Here is a 17463-nt window from a genome sequence, read left to right on the forward strand (position 1 = left end):
CTAGATATACTGAGATACTACTGAATACTTCATTGCATGTTATAATACAAAGTATTAAAATCCAAACTAACTTGATCACAGCGTACTTGCATTTTTCTAAAATCCACTTTTTTCTTTTACTATGCAGGGATATTTTCTCCTCTTTGAGTCTATGTTGGATTCTGTCATTTATGCAAAGGACAAATACCTGGCAAAGGGAGGATCAGGTTTGTATAGAATTCTCATTTAAATAATTTGTTTTTGTCAGAATAACCCTTGGACTTCAAATAAACTAAGCATGACTAAGAAAATTGACACCAGTTATGAAAGATGCTTCCATTAGCAAAATCTTTAAGTCATTTACTTATTGGATTAGTCTTAGAGCATTCTATAAGGTAGTTAAAAGTCCAGGGTGGTAGAGAAATATGGTCAAATAATACTTTATTAGATGATAACATTTTTAAAAATTGGGATGAGTGAATAGATTATTTAGGTAAATTTGTCATTTTTTATTATATTGACTTTACCCACAAACAATAAATATTACTCCACTTATTTAAATCTGACTTTATTTGTATGAAAAGTATTTTTATGTTTATGTTCATGTAGTTCCTGTGTCTGTTTTGGCAAGTATACTCTCAGATGTTTATACTGCTTAGTTATTTTAAATGGTCTAAACCATTAGCGTATTCAATATTGAATAATATTACTAACACATAGTATAGTTTCCCTATTTTTCTCTTTTAACTAAATTTATTTTTAGCTTTAATTTTGTATGAGATCATGATTACTATCACTGCTTTTTTTACATTATAAATTCTACTCCAGCCCTTTATTTTATCTTTGTAAGGAGGAGTAGATATGGGACAGTACTTTATCTCTTCGTTCCATTTAATTCAGTATGATCAAAGCATATGATTGCCCTTTGGCAAAATTGTCAGCTATATGCTTTTATAGGAATAGTGTGACTGTTTCATAATGCAGTATAGTGGTCATGATCCATGCATACAGAGAAGAAATGCAGGAAACCATATCAAGATCTCTGCATGGCATTCATCGATCTTAAAAATTCAGTAACTGGCAGCTACTGAATAAGTTTGTATTGAATTCTCAAGAAGTTCATTAGAATCCTTAGGCTATGTATAATATAGCTGGTCAGTTTAAGTTGATGAAGCAGTATCTAAACCATTTCCCATTTCTAGAGGAGTGACGCATTACTATCTAAAAGGTCTCTTTCTGTTCATTTTATTTTTTCTCTTTTTTTCTGAAACTGAACTTAAATGTTTCTGTATTCATAACTAGGACAGAAAGAAAGGATTGTACATGGTACATGTTTTAGAGCTTATGATAAATAGTTTTTGCTTTATATATATATATAAATTCAGTATGTAGTTCGTAACTTTCAAGGCTGTCTTGCTTGTACTATGATTTGTTTTGACCATCTTCTTTCTGTTTTCTTCTGTATATTTAAAATATCCTTCAGCGAGATTTTTTTTTTTGCAATCCTATCCCACATCTCCCTACTCCCTCCATTTAAAAAACAACAAAAAACCCCCCAGACCCTATGACATATGCATAGTTAATGAAAACAGATTGCAACACTGACTGTAACTGAAAATGTTTTAGCCTCTTGATTCTATTAATTCTGTCAGAAGGAAGATACACATGCTTCAACCACAGTTTTCCACAACTGCAGTTGGTCATGGCATTGAACAGAGGTTTAAAGTCTTTCAAAACTGTCTTTTCAATCCTTGTTTGTTTTTTTTCTTTAAATTTTAATTAACAAAAATTTACCTTTTCTCCCTTTCCACCATTAAAAAAGAAAAAAGAAGACCTTTTTAATAATTGTGTAGTTGTCTGTGTCCAAAAATATATGTCTCAATTCTGCCTTTTCAGTCCTTTACCTCTCTGTTGTGAGATGGATAACATACTTCATTATTAGTCCTGTGAAATTGTGGTTGGTCAATTTTTGTTTTTCTTTACAATGTTGTTGTTTAAATTGTTGTCTTGGTTCTGTTCACTTAACTTGGTATCAATTCATACATGTCTTCCCAGATTCCTCTGAAACTCTCATTTTTCTCATTTCCTCTGGTATAATAATCTGTCACATTCATATACCATAATTTGTTCAGTTATTGGGGCGGCTAGGTGGCACAGTGAATAGAGCACCAGCCCTGGAGTCAGGAGGACCTGAGTTCAAATGTGACCTCAGACATTTAACGCTTAACTAGTCATGTGACCTTGGGCAAGTCACTTAACCCCAACTGCCCTTCCAAAAAGCAAAAAATATAATAATAATAATTTGGTTAGTTATTGATCAGTAGCCCCTTAGTTTTCAGTTCTTTGCCACCACAAAGAGTTACTATAAAAATTGTCGTATACGTAGGTCCTTTTCTTCTTTATTTAATTGCTTTGGGATATAGACCTAGTAATGGTATCATTTGATCAAAAGCTATACTTAATTTAATGACTTTTGGAGTATTGCTTTCCAGATCAACTGGACCAATTCATAGCTCCACAAATAGTGCATTAGGGTCCCTGTTATCCTACAGCCTTTCTAACACCTGTAACTTTCCTTTTTTTTTTTTAACCAATCTGATGAGTATGAGGTAGAACCTTAGAATTATATTAATTTGCATTTCTCTAATTGTTAATTATTTGGAGTGTTTTTATATGGTTGTTAATAACCAGGATTTTTTCCTTTGAATAATGACTGTTTTTATTCTTTGACCATTTATCTATTGGGGAATGGCTCTTGCTCTTATATATTTGAATAAGATATATGTGTATGTATGTATGTGTGTATACATATCTATATCTATAATCTTAGCTAAGTTGCATTTATTGAAACTTACTGCAAAGATTTTTTCCTTAGTTGATTGATTTTCTTCTAATTTCAGCTCTTGGTTTTGTTTGTACAAAAACTTTTAAATTTGAGGTGGCTAGGTGGCACAGTGAATAGAGCACCGGCCCTGGAGTCAGAAGGGCCTGATTTCAAATCTGACCTCAGACACTTAACACAAAACTAGCCATGTGACCTTGAACAAGTCATTTAATCCCAGTTGCCCTACCTTCCCCCCCCAAAAAAGCAAAATAAAACAAAAAACAAAAAAACAAATTTTAAATTTTATTTAATTTTAATTGTTCATTTTGTCTTCATTGATTATTCTCTAGTCATGAATTCTTTCCCTATGCATAGTTATAAAAGGCATCTCCTTCATTAATCCTCTAAGTTGTTTATGACATGACCATTTTTAACTGACAAGTATGTATTTGAAGCTCCTCTTGATGTATGATGTGAGATGTTGATTTATACCTATTTTTCTCAAACTGTCTTCAAATTTTACCCCCTTTTTGTAAAATAAGTAGTCGTTAGCCCTGTAATTGAGGTCCATAGGTTTAGTGAATGCTGTGCTACTGTGTTTGTTTGCTTCTGGGTGTTGTGTACTTAATCTTTGCCAGTGATCAATCTATCTCTCTGTTTTAGCAAATAATTTATAGTTTTAATGATTGATGTTTTGCAATATAGGTTAAAATTTTGTACTTCTAGGCCCCCTTCCTTCACACTTTTTTTATTGCTTCTCTTAAGATTCTTCAACTTTTGTTTTCCTCCAGATGTTACTCATTTTTATACAGTTTTGATTGAGGATACAAAATACAAGTTACTTGAAAACTGTTATTAGAAGCACCTTTTTAAAACCATTAAATGGTGGCAACTAGGTGGCGCAATGGATAGAGAGCATTGCCCCTGGAGTCAGGAGGACTTGAGTTCAAATCCAGCTTCAGGTACTTGACACTTAATAGCTGTGTGACTCTTAACCCTGATTGCCCAGCAAAAAATAAAAATAAAAATCCTTAAATGGCACTAACTGGCATATGCGACACTCACAGCTGTGGCCTCAGGTGTAGTCTGGAGAATGAGGATGACTACAAGGGGAAAAATCGTAGGATCACAGTATTTAGCATTGGGAAAGAGCTTAGTCTAGTTCAGACTTTCTCTTTTTTTTTTTTCCTAAAGCAATTGGGGTTAAGTAACTTGCCCAAGTTTACACGGCTATTTTTTTGTGTGTGGGTGTTAAATGTCTGAGGCTGGAACTGAACTCAGGTCCTCCTGACTCCAGGCTGGCGCTTTACTCACTGTGCCACCTAGTCGCCCCTAAATTGATAAGCATGTATTAGTTCTTTTTTTTTTCCCCTAAAGCAATTGGGGTTAAGTAACTTGCCCAGGGTTACACGTCTATTTTTTTTGTGTGTGTGTGTTAAGTGTCTGAGGCTGGAACTGATCCCGGGTCTTCCTGACTCCAGGGCCGAGCTCTACTCACTGCCACCTGGCCACCCCAAAACTTTCTCTTTTTAAATGACAAAACTGAAGCAGGAAATGAAAAATGACTTGCCTCAGGTCATACATGTAACAAGTAGCAGAGCTGGGATTTGAGCCCAGGTATTGTGATTCCTATTGTGATACTCTTTTAATATAGACCAGAAAAAAGAATTAAGAGAGGCAAATAGGAAGAACAGGATAGTTTTGGAACAACTTTGAACAGCATGAGGATTTTCCTAACTGGAGGCACATGGTGATTTGTCATTGTCCCCTAACTTTTCATTTAATATACATTTCTTTAAAAAACTGTGGAGAGAACCATGTGGGCATGAGGGACAATCATTTTGCTTCTAGGCATAAAACAAGCAAATTACTATAACACGGTGAGGCTAAATACTTTCCAGAGAAAGCAGGGAGGAAAGGGCTGATGACTATGGCTGATGTTACCCCAGGATTACATTGAGCATGGTCTGAAAGATTCCACAGAGGCATCCATGAGGAGCAGGTCACTAGAGCAATAGACCCTGTACTAGCAGATGTACTGGGCATAGGAGGAAGTACAGCATGTGGAGTACAAACCTGGGTTTGAACCCTGGCATGGCACTTAAGAGCTTAGTGACTGAGGACAAGGCACCTGGGCTTTCTGAGCTTCCATTTCCTCGTTTTTGAAATGAAGATAATCCTTGTGCAACTTAGAGCACAGAGTTATTTTAAGGAAAATTATAAATTATAAAAGACTAATTTTGTTACTGTTATTTTGTCATCCATTTCTGCTGAATTCAGTAAGCAAGTCATTCTGTGCCCTTGTTTGACAGGGATACTGTACTAGGTGCTAAGAATAAGTTGACAAAAACAAAATAATACCTGAAAGGAGCTTAAAACTTCATAAATTAGAAATCTAATAAAATAAGGGCAGCCGATAAGTGCTTCTTGTATCTACCAGCATCAAAGAATTCAAGTATGTTTTAGAAGCACCTATTTGTGAACAATTTATATGTGTGTGTGTGTGTATACATATATATATATACATACATATTACATCGGTATATTTATAAACATTTATGTCTCTATGTTCATTCATTAAAATTGGTCTCTTAATGACCTAGATCAAGTACTTGTTTGTCTCATTTTTTCTCAAATTCATGTCATTGAACCAGTGTGTTTCCTTCAGTGAATGCAAATTACAGATATCTGCCCATTTAGCATGTCTCTTGTCCATGTTCTCCTATATTTTACTATGTACTGGGTTCAGTCCAATGAAATAGAATTTGTTTGATAAATGTCAGGTCTTACACTTCATCTTTAAAAAGTCAGGTTAACAAGTATAATATTTTGTCTTTTTATAAGATCTTGGGGTTCTAATGTACTACAAGCTAAATATGAATCAGCAGTCTTATGTGACAACCAAAAAAAGTTAATGTAGATTTTAACTGCTTTAAGAGAGAAATAACTGGTGGCGGAGTCAAGATGGCAGAGTAGAAACAGGAACCCCGTGGAGCTCCCACTCTCACCACCTCCAATCCATGTGAAAGGGGACTCTGAACAAACTTTGGAGCTATAGAACCCACAAAATGACACAGAGAAGCTAACCTCTCGCTGAGGACAGCCCGGCAGGCCGGCAGAAATCAGCCAGCCAAATGCTCTGGGAGCCGAGCCCAGCTCCACACCAAGGTTTTAGCCCCAGGGCAGGCCTGACCAGCTGCTGGCTGGAGAGACTCCACATCACCAGCAGCTGTGGTGGTCCAGAATTATCAACACATAGATGCTAAAGACAAAGTGAGAGGTCAGTGCACTGTGGGCTTTGGGACCCAGTAGTTGGGAGTGCGGAGGCTTTTGCCCCCAGGGCGAGAAGCCACAAAGGGCTGTGGCACAGTGCCAAATGGCAGCTTTAGCTCCTGGCCTGCAGAGTGTAGGGGGACCAACCGACCATGACCAGTCTGAGGGGTAATCGCTCTTGCTTTAACCTGCATGGATCTGGATTGCAGTCTAGGGTAGAGGTCCTGGGGTGTGTGACCAGCTTGCCAGAGCGTGTGGAGCCTTCAGAGAGGGCACCCAACTAATACTTCTGGCAGCAGCAAAAACCCCAGCATTTGGTACAAAGCTCCCCTGTCTGGTAGCAAAGTCCAACTGTGGCAAAAAGCCCAAAAGTCAAGTAATTGAGTGGCAACGTGACCAGGCAAAGGAAGCAAAGGAAACAGAAGAATCCAACGTTAGACTCCTATTGTGGGGACAAAAATGATCAAAGCATGGAACAGTAGGAAAACAGTGAAGTCAGAACTCCTGCACCAAAAGCTTCAAAGGATATAAAACACCAGCTGGTTACAGGCCATAGAAGACCTTAAGAAGCAGATAAGAGAAGTGGAGGAAAAATTTGGAAGAGAAATGAGAACAATGCAAGAAAATTATAAATTGAGAGTCAACAGGCTTTCTAATTGGACCCACCCTATCTTCTCTTTAGCAGAGATGGGAGACAAAGGGTATGTAACATTGCATATACTCTCAGACTCAATTGTATTGGTTAGTTTTGCTGAAGTGTGGGGTTGTTTTTTTGTTTTTTAATTTTTTGCTGTGAGGGATGTGTAAGAACTCTTTAGAGAGGGTTGAAGGAAGGGATATATTTGAAAAGTGTAATGACAGAAATTTAAATTTGGCCGCTATCTGGATAAATCGGCGAGAGGTGAAGGAATCCCCACTATGTCAAACAGCCTCTGCCCAAAAACCTCCAAAGAGAAGAAACCCACATCCCATTCATTCTTCTTTTGGACATTTCTAATTATTAGGATTTTTTTTTTTCCTGAGATTAAGCTGAAATTTGTCCTTTGCAAATTTCCTTTGTTCCTAGTTCTGACCTCTAAGGCCAAATATAACAAGTCTTCCACATGGCAGATCTTCACATAGCTGAGCATAGCTATCTCCTTCAGCCTTCTCTTGTTGCATATTCTTTCCAAGTTCCTTCAACTAGTCCCCAAATAATGAGGACACAATGCTGGGTTCTTTAAACTACTCCAGGTGAATGAAAAATGTGGTACAAAAAAATAAAGATTATTATAAATAGTTTTTAAAAGGAAAGAAAAGTTCACATAACTTTATAAGTCTACCTCCTGTTTGTTAATAGGTTGACTGGCTTATTGATCTTCTCAGTTGAGATAATGTCTGTTGGCCTATACTTTCATTGGGTTAGGGAAATCCAGGAGAAAAGCTTTCTCTACAAAGTCTGGGAAAAAGTCTTCTCTGTGACTTGTATTCTTAGAGAGCTCCCTAAAGTACTATGAGATTAAGTGACTTGCCCAAGGTCCTATAGCCAAGAGTTGTCAGGGTGACTTTAAGCCAAAGCTGAGGCCAGGTTTCTAACCACTGCCCCACCTTGCCTCTCAGTAGGTGTGAAATTTCTTTGAAAACTTCAGAGTGATATAGAAAAATAAGTTGTTTTATGTTGTTATTCATGGCTGTTGTGGGGAATCATTTCACTTTATTTTTAAAGGAGATGACTAAAATAAAAAGGGTTACTAACTATGGCCCTCTTCTGAGAGGTGCTATTTCTGAGGCTTCTAAGTGTATCAGTCCATAAATCAGCCAGCAGGAGAGGGTTAGGCAACATAAGACATAATTCTCAGTAGCTCAAGTAGGTCACCTATTTAGACAGAACATGTTGGTTTTAAGTTTTGTCAACATCTACTTTGTAACTCTCAAAGGTTTGATGAATATTTAAGTAAATGGTTTTCTTTCTTAATAGACCAAACTTCTTTGTTTTAAAATCACAATTGCAGATCATCCATTTCATTAAAAATACTTTGGAAATTGATTTTAAAAATTTATCTGCTTTTAAAACACAATTCCCTCAAAAAAGGATTTAGACACTTTAAAGGTGATTTTTCATCCATCTTACCATTTTCCTTCCTTTCAGTCACCAAGTATGTATTAGACCCTCTCTGTGCCAGGCACTGAGCTGGACACTAGGGATATAAATACAATGAATGAAACAAGAGCTTATTTCCAATGGGGGGATACAGCAAGTACATTTGTGAGTATATGCGGAATAAATATAAAGGGAATAAATGCAAAGAAATTCTCAGATGATCTCAGTCATTCTGGAGTTACCTCCAGTCGTGCCAATTGCAGCTTATCTATGTCTGCCCATCTTCTTGTTCATATTGTTCCCATGATTCTCCCCAGGGAATCCACCTGCTGTTCTGGAGGCCTTCTTTTTCTCCTAAAACTGCTGGGATACCAGGGATTTCTAGGATTAGGATGCTCTGGATTTCTGTCAGTCGTTGCTCATTCTGGCCATATCTTCTTTTCCTGTCTTACAGTTTCTTGATTATGTCTTTTACTCCTCCTCTTTAGTGTCCCTTGTTGGTTGTATACTGCTGGCTGCACATTCCAACCATATATCTCCCCATTATTTTCTGTATTATTATCATCTTTAGTTCTTCCAACCTAGAGGTGTTCCATTTCTTATTGCCACATAGCAATACTGGTGAAAGATTGAAATGGAGATTTGGGGGTCAATAGAAGAGCTTTATAATTTCCTGAAAAGAATCTAGGCCACTCTCCTCTTCATTCCTCTCTAGGCTGCATTCCTGATTCTCAAATTTTCTCTACCATGCCACAGAAGCCTCCTGAACCTGGAATTTTGCTTTATTCCTCTCGTCACAATGGAATTACACTCTTCCTCTGTACTTTTAATAATCTGGTTCCCTATATAATCTCCATTTTAAGTCTAAAGCCCAGGCTAGCCATGTTTTATTCCTCTCCAGGTTTCAACTTTGTACTTTTTTTGAATTCAACTTTTTTTTGAATCTTTGTACATTCTTTACCATGCTCCAACAAGGATACTATCTCTTCCCTCCTTCCCTACCCACCCCCCAGCTTTTCAGATTTATGTCTTTGACGTGTGGTTATCTCCTATTTAAATGCAAGCTCCTTAAGGGTAGGGACTCTGTTTCTGCTTATATTCCTAGGTATTGGTGTATAATAAGCACTAATAAATACTTGTTGACTTGGCTGTCCTTTTCACCTTAAGGACTAATTTAACTTAAGGTCTAATTCATTCCCCATTTGTATTGTCTATCCTAGATACATCTACTGTTGAATGAGTCCAATAGGATGTCTATTCAGATGAATGTTGAAATCTGGGAAATAGATATTCTTCACCCATTTGGTCTCTTCAGTGTAGATAAACAGACCAAATTCTTTTCAGTGATTACTCATCTCTTTCAGGAGATTATATAGACTTTTAGGGCTTTACACAGTCAATTCAATGTCATCCAAAAACAGAAGGAGTTTACTATCCATAAGGAATCTTCACTCTACACTGAGGCAGATATTTTTGGGAAGTACACATCTCCCTGTTTTAAATCTAGCCTGATGTTTATTGTCATAAGATAATTGAACAAGATTATTTCTGTGGTTATATCTTCCAAGGAATCCTGAATAATGTTTATGTATGGATAAGTCTTCTTATAAGAGTTTATAAGGCTGCACTTCATATACCAAATGTGTTTTTTAATTTAGAAAACTACACAGTTCTATTTTATTTATTTTTCAAATGATAAAAATAACTAATGCTGAATATTGTTTGAAAGCCTACCTACTACATGCAGATTTTGCATAGATGGGAATAGCTGTCATTAATAGCTAAAGTTCTCTCAGTCATCATTTCTTGATTTCAGTATAGTCCTAGCATTGAGTGTAAGAATATTCCGTATCTATTTGGACTGTGCTTTTCATAGAACATAGCTTCACTAAGTTAACATTTCAGAGCCACTAAGTTTTTTTTTCATACTTCCAACAAATTTTTCTTTGTTTCATGGCCATAGCGAAAGAATTCATAACCAAGTGACCAGTTTAGTGATAACTAACTTCTGTATTTAACTAGATGGAAAGCAGACTCAGTATGTAGCAATAATTTCCTTTATAGAATGATAGAATCTTCTTGTGTTCCACACACATATTTCTGGAGAATCTAGTTCCACGTCCACACCATAATGAAACATCCAAATAAGACAACATGGCAGCACATAATGAAAAAGCTGCCTCACATAATAAATAGAGAGCTCCAGAAAACCCTACATTTATGATGTCAAAAGAGAAAAATATGACTTTTTAAAAAATGAACTAGTCATCTGGTGAGAGCAAGAGATAAATAATGGACAGACTGTATTCTCTAACATTATGGTCAGAAGAAGGGGAGAGAACCCCTTTCCCCACCATGAGCCAATACATTGGGGTGGGCCCCTTTGTCAAACTAAGAAAGATACGGACAAGAATCACACAACATAGGGAGGAATAGATGGGTTACTGCTTTATTGGAAGGAGCATTCACATCCATGAGAACATCAATCTATTTGGGTGCTTCCCATCAATTAGAATGTTATAACAAAAGCTTAGGCAATAGAGAACTGATACCTAAAAAAGCTAGAGAGTAAGTTCAGTTAAATTGTTCAGCATAATGTAATATTGCAAGTAAGTATTAAAATTTAATTCCATATTCACTGATATAACTAGCGAGAGGCAAAATTATGAAGTCAGAGAACTTTGTCTTCTATGAGTCCCCCACTCCCACACTGATGATTTCCTCTCTGTCCTCAGCTTCCAGGTATTCATTTGAGCTTTCTTTTTTTCCATATCTACCATTCATGACAGTCTTCTCTCAGGAAGGCTCTCATAAATTCATTAACACTAATGTCATATAGTATATTTTTTTTTCTCTTTTCTTGTTTTTTCTCTTCCAAGCATGTGTGAAATAATTGCAGAAATTAAGTGGTGGTGTTGTTGTTTAACACTCTGTCAGTACTAAGTGTGTGCCAATTGCTAATCAAAACCAAGATAAAACATCTTGGGAGAAAAGAGGGGAAGCCTCTAGCTGGACAGATAAGGTCAGGAGCTACCAAAAAAAAAATCTGCATTTCACTGCTAGCAAATAGGAAGGGCAAAGAGACAAGTCCAAATAACTGCCGTCTGTGTTAGAGGTTCAGGCTGATTTCTCTCTTGAGGAGGTTAAAGGGCTCAAGGAGTACTGTCCAGTTTTCCAGTTATTAGGGAGAATGAAATATTCCTTTGGGTTTTAAGAGATAGATGAGAATAATAGCTGACATAGAAAAGGAAAGGAAAAAGGACCACTGAATGGAATATTTGGAACTAAGTGATACAGCTAAGGCTTTTTTTCCTGGAAAAGAGAGAATTGGACAGCTGAAGAAGAAGCAGCAATTTGTGTTTCAAGGAATAAAGATTTAGATTTACAAATACTATCAGCAAGCAAGCATACAAGTACTGTACTAGGAGCTGGGGATGCAAAGAAAGGTAAAAATGAACAAGCAAAACCAGTCACTGCTCTCAAGGAGCTCACGATGGAATGGGGGGGGGGGGGGCTGGACAACATGCAAACAACAGCATATAAACAGTATATATGCAGGAGCAGTTGGAGAAAATAATCTCAGAGAGAAGGCACTAAGATCAAAGAGGACCAGGAAAAGTACCTTGCAGAGAGTGAGGCTTTAACTCAGAGTTGAAGGAATCCAGAAAATAAAGATTGAGGAGAAAGGGCATTCCAGGCACAAGGGACAGTCAGTGAAAATGCCCAGAGTAGGAGAAGGGAGAGGCTTGTGCAGGGAACAAAAAAAAGTCAGTGTCTGCCAGGGATCGCAGAGTGTATGCAGTGAGCTGTAAGGAGGCTGAAGAGTGCGGGGGTGGAGGTGGGGAGGTTTTATATTTGATTCTGAAAGTAATAGGGAGCTGGTCTCTGTGTCTGTGAGGAGGGAGTTGGCAAATAAGCAGAAAGCCAGAGATAAAGTAAAAAAGGTCTTTATTCAGCAGCTGGGTAGATACTCGGAACATCTGTCCCAAGCTTAGGGAATGTATATTTTGATATATGGATTTTCAGCAACATTCTGCAGTGTTATTAGTAAGTAATAGTTTAAACTAGAAATAGTTTTGAGATCAGCTGGATATTAGGAATGAAGAAGGGTGAGTACAACTTATCTCAAGGGATTGTTTCAGGTAGAAGATACCATGCCCCACTAAGGAAACAGTTAGTCTGTGATAAACATTTATTAGGCACTTCACTGGGAATACAAAAAGAGGCAAAAGACAGTCCTTTCCCTCAAAAAGCTTAAAATCTAACGAGGGAGAAAAGATGCAAACAAATCTATACCAAGCAAGCTATCTATAGGATAAATAGGAAATAATTAACAGCACTAGAATTAAGAAGGGGTGGGAAGGATTTCCAGTAAAAGATGGGATTTTAGTTGGGACTCAAAAGAAGCCAGGGAGTTGAGTAGGTAGAGCAGAGGAAGGAGAGCATTCCAGGCATTCAGGGCGGCCAGAGAAAATAGCCAGTGCTGTGAGATAAGATTGTCTCCTTCCAGGAGGCCAGCGTCCCCGGATCGAAGAATACCTGCCAAGGAGTATGGAAAGTTAGGAGGGGGCTAGGATATTTGAATATCCAATTTTAATGAATGCCAAACAGAGCATTTTGTATTTCATCCTAGAGGCAGTAGGGAGCCACTGGAGTTTATGATCAGACTATGCTTTAGGAAAATCACTTCAGTGGCTGGATGGAGGATTGATTGGAATGGGGAGGTAGGCAGTTATGGCAACAGTTCAAGTGTAGGGTGAATCAGTGATGACACTGTCAGAGAAGAGGAGGGGGCACATTCCAGAGATGTAGCAAGGATGATATTGACAGGCCTTGGTAAGAGAATGGATGGGGGGAAGGGGGCGTGAGATAATATGAGTCCAGGGGTGACTCCTAAATTGCAAGCCTAAGGGACCAGGAAGATAGTATTGCACCCTGCAGTGATGGAGAAAAGGATTGGGGGTGGGTGGTGGTTAGAAGGAAAGAAAATTAGTTCCATTTTGGACGTGTGCATTTAAGATGTCTGCTGGATAACCACTGTGAGATGTCTGAATGGAAATTGGAGATGTGAGATTGAAGGTCAACAGAAAGTTTGCACCAGGCTATATGCATTTTTCAACTTATAGAATGTAGAATAACAAGTCATTGCCACAGCTGCAATCTTCCATCTTGTATTTTTCCACGGTAACAATATTTAAGGATATGAAGGACTATCTTCTGAAATGAGAGCTCAGCTTTGTTCCTTAGCACTGGAGGTCAGAACTAGGAAATGGGTGAAAGTTGTCAGATTTGATATTAGGAAAAACTCCCTAACAATTAGCTATCCAATAGTGAAATTTGCAGTCAAGAAAGATAGAGGCCTATGCCTCTTTTGAGTTCTAGGGAAAGCTGGGTGACCATTTATTGGGAATGTTGTTGAGAGGTCTCTTGGTCAGCTATGAGTTAGACTAGATAGAATCTGGGACCACTTTCAAATCAGATTTTGTCATTCTGAGTATTTGCTGTTTTAACTATAAATCTTAATATACTTTAAAAATGTTTTTTGAGCTATTTTTGAACTTCGGGCCATCATTGGACAGGTTCTATAGATATTTTGAGGGGGAAAAGAGGTCTTCTTGCCATCCCTGAAATTACGCCATATCTCCTTGCAAAATACACCTTGCTTGCCAACTCTTATTTGGTATTGATATAGTTGTAATGATTTTAAAAAGTGGAGAAATTCTAAAGATTTTATTTAATTTTATTGTTAATAATTTGTCATGTTAGATATTTACATAGTAAGCAAAAAAGTCCTTCTTTCCAAATAGTATGTAGTCCAACTTTGCTAAATTAACCCATTTCTTTTTGAAAGATTTTAGTTACTTAATTATATCCCCATACTTAGGAAATAAAGAGGAAAGTAAAGGCAGGATTAATTTTAGGGTTTTGTTTTGTTTTATGGGTGAGAGATATTATTAATAAGTAAAATTTTTAGTTATAACTCAGAATTAATTACAGCCATGCCCACCTCATCCTAAGAATTAGATTACATAGTTTGGTACAGTGGAAAGTATTTTGTATTTGGAATCAGATGTAGCTGCACTACTTTCTACCTCTGTGATCTTCATTACTAACTTAACCTCTTTTGGCCTGTCTTTGTTCATCTGTAAAATGAGGTTTTAGTACCTGACTTCTAAAATGTCCCTAAATGTCTAAAATGTAGTGTACAATCTGTGATTAATGATTAAGCTCTTGATAGTGTTATTGGTGGATGGTCTTCAAATTTCATTTGTAATAGACTGGAAAAGCACATTTTAACAATTCTTTTTTTATTTTTACTCTTCTGTCTTTACTAGAAGATAATTTTTACTTTGTTGAGTAATTGATGGAAGAATTCCATTGACCTTTACATAGAGGAAGCATTTTATCAGAACTTGTAAGATCTGTAAGTAGAATTTAAGCTTATTCATATAAAAGTTAAATTTCACTGAAAGCACATTATAATTCTATAATAATAGCTAACATTTTTATAGCACTTAGTAGGTGCTAGGCACTATGCTAAGTACTTTATAATTATCTCACTCAATCCCCACTGCAACCCTGGGAGGGAGGTGCTCTTATTATCCCCATTTAACAGATAAGGAAACTGAGGCAAACAGGTTAAGTGATTTGCCAGTGTCACACTGTTAAGTGTCTGAGACCAGATTTGAACTCAGGTCTTCCTGATTCCAGAACAGTGCATTGTCTGCTGCACCATCAACTGCTACTATATGTTATGTCCTTTAATATCTGAATTTCTGAAAGGCACAATTAAGATGGAAAGGATAAAATGCCTATACAGCATGAATTATCTCATAAAGGTATACCCCTTTCATTTCCCCTGTCCCCCATTATCATTATTTTTTTTTCTGTGAAAACTTGGTAATAGGCAAACCAACGTTATGGAGGCCAGTTAACTCAGCATGCCAGGAACCTTCCAATTTGCATCTCAGACACTTGGCCAGATGACATTAAAGTGATATTTTGCAAAGTCGTGTTAAAGGGAACTTTATTTTGGGGTTTTGTTGCAGAATAATAATGACATTTTCATATGATGGTCAAATTATACAGAGAATACCTCTTCCTCAATTGGAAGCATACTTTACCTACTCTTTTTTTTTCTTCATTTCCCAGAGACCATTGTGCTTTGTCCCCTTTCTGCTTTTCTCTAATCTAGAGGACAAGGCAGTTGATATATTGGGCACAAAGACAGCAGCTGTTGCCAAGAGCCCTAACAAAGTCACTAGCTTTTCTCTCACTGTGAAGCTACTTGTAACCAAAGGGGAAATGTGCCTGGATCTTAGGTCTGATGTTTATTTAGACTGACCTTTCAAACTCTGATGACTATGCTTTGGAGGCTCTGTGTTTACCTGTTTGGCTTTCTCTTCGTGTTTGTTTTCTTGTGTTGTGCTTGTTCCTCTAAAAGTTTTATTCATTGGAAGGTGTGGAAAATGTTGCCTTTGTTTCAAAAGGTCAGGGACAGGGGGCAGAATAAGATGGCAGAGTAGAAATAGGACTTCTGCAGGGCTCCCACCTCCACCTCCTCCAATTCATGTAAAAGGTAACTGAACAAACTTTGAAGCTACAGAACCTACAAAATGACGCAGAGAAGCTAACCTCCCGCTGAGGACAGCCCGGCAGGCCTGCAGGAAGCGGCCAGCACAGTATGTTGGGAGCCCAGCCCATCCCCATGTGAGCCTGAGGTTTTAGCATCAGGGTAGCTACAACCTGGAGGGACTTCAGATTACCAGCAGCTGTGGCAGTTTCCAGAATTGTCAACACATAGATGCTAAGGACAAAGTGAGAGGTCAGTGCAATGTGGACTTCCCCAACAGGGAGTTCCAGGGTGCAGTCAGGCCTTTAGCCCCTGGAGGGAGAAGCAGCTGAGGGGCAGCGGCCGAGCAGCTGCTGCCATGTGGCTGCTTCAGAGCTCCTGGTCTGCCGATTGTAGGGGGACCAAGCGACCAGTCTGAAGGGTAATCACTCTTGCCTGCTTGGATGTGGATCACTGTCTAGGGTAGAGGTCCTGGGGTGCATGACCAGTTTGCCAGAACATGTAGAGGCATCAGAGAGGTCACCCAACTAATAGCTCCAGCAGCTGTGAAAACCACAGCAATTGGGACAAAGCTCCCCCTCTCTGGTAGCAGAGTTCTATTGTGGCAAAAAGCTTAAAAGTCAAGTAATTGAGGGGCAAAGTGAACAGGCAAAGGAAGCAAACCAAGCAAAGCAATCCAACATTAGACTCCTGTTTTGGGGACTTTAGGATCAAAGCATGGGAACAGGAGGAAGACAGTGAAGTCAGAACTCCTGCACCAAAAGCTTCCAAGAAAAATATCAGCTAGTTACCGGCCATAGAGGACCTTAAGCAGATAAGAGAAGTAGAGGAAAAACTGGGAAGAGAAATAGGAACGATGCAAGAAAATTATGAAATGAGAGTCGTCAGTAGCCTGACTGAGGAAAATAACACCTTAAAAAACAGACTAACTCAAATGGCAAGAGGCTCAAAAAGGTAATGAGAAGAAGAATGCCTTAAAAAGTTGAATTTGCCAGATGGAAAAAGAATCTCAAAAGCTCACTGAGGAGAATCATTGCTTCAGAATTAGATTAGAGCAAATGGAAGCTAATGACTTTATGAGAAATCAAGATGCTGTTAAACAGATCCAAACAAATGAAAGAATAGAAGGCAATGTGAAATATCTCATGGGAAAAACCACTGACCTGGAAAATAGATCCAGGAGAGATAATTTAAAAATTATTGGACTACCTGAAAGCCATGATCAAAAAAAGAACCTAGAAATCATCCTTCAAAAAATTCTCAAGGAAATCTGCCCTGATATTTTAGAACCAGAGGACAAAATAGAGGTTGAAAGAGTCCACCGATCACCCCCTGAAAAAAGATGCCAAAAAGAAAACTCCTAGGCATATTATAGCCAGATTATGGAGTTCCCAGATCAAGGAGAAAATATTACAAGCATCCAGGAAGAAACAGTTTGAATATTGTGGAAACACAGTCAGGATAACTCAGGTTCTGGCAGCTTCTGCACTGAGGGATTGGAGGGCTTGGAACATGATATTCCGGAGGTCAAAGGAGCTGAGATTAAAACCAAGAATCACCTACCCAGCAAAACTGAGTATCATGTTTCAGGGGAAAACATGGTCATTCAGTGGAATAGAGGACTTTCAAGCATTCTTGATGAAAAAACCAGAGTTGAATAGAAAATCTGACATTCAGATACAAGAAACAAGAGAAGCATGAGAAGGTAAACAGGGAAAAGAAATCATAAGGAAC

The 17463-nt window shown here is 37.9% G+C and overlaps 1 protein-coding gene across 1 annotated transcript in view; it reads left to right on the forward strand.

The window, feature by feature from the left end:
• The window catches only part of PRMT3 (protein arginine methyltransferase 3), a 153162-nt gene that overhangs the window by 78351 nt on the left and 57348 nt on the right, over positions 1 to 17463 (forward strand). The window contains exon 11 of the mRNA XM_069091287.1: positions 128 to 206. Within this exon, the coding sequence (XP_068947388.1) occupies positions 128 to 206 (79 nt within the window). The remainder of the gene's footprint in view (positions 1 to 127; positions 207 to 17463) is intronic.

Source organism: Petaurus breviceps, unplaced genomic scaffold, assembly GCF_028583685.1.
Source record: "Petaurus breviceps papuanus isolate PSGF00001 unplaced genomic scaffold, PetGlider_PUasm1.0 188, whole genome shotgun sequence".
Classification (NCBI taxonomy): Eukaryota; Metazoa; Chordata; class Mammalia; order Diprotodontia; family Petauridae; genus Petaurus; species Petaurus breviceps.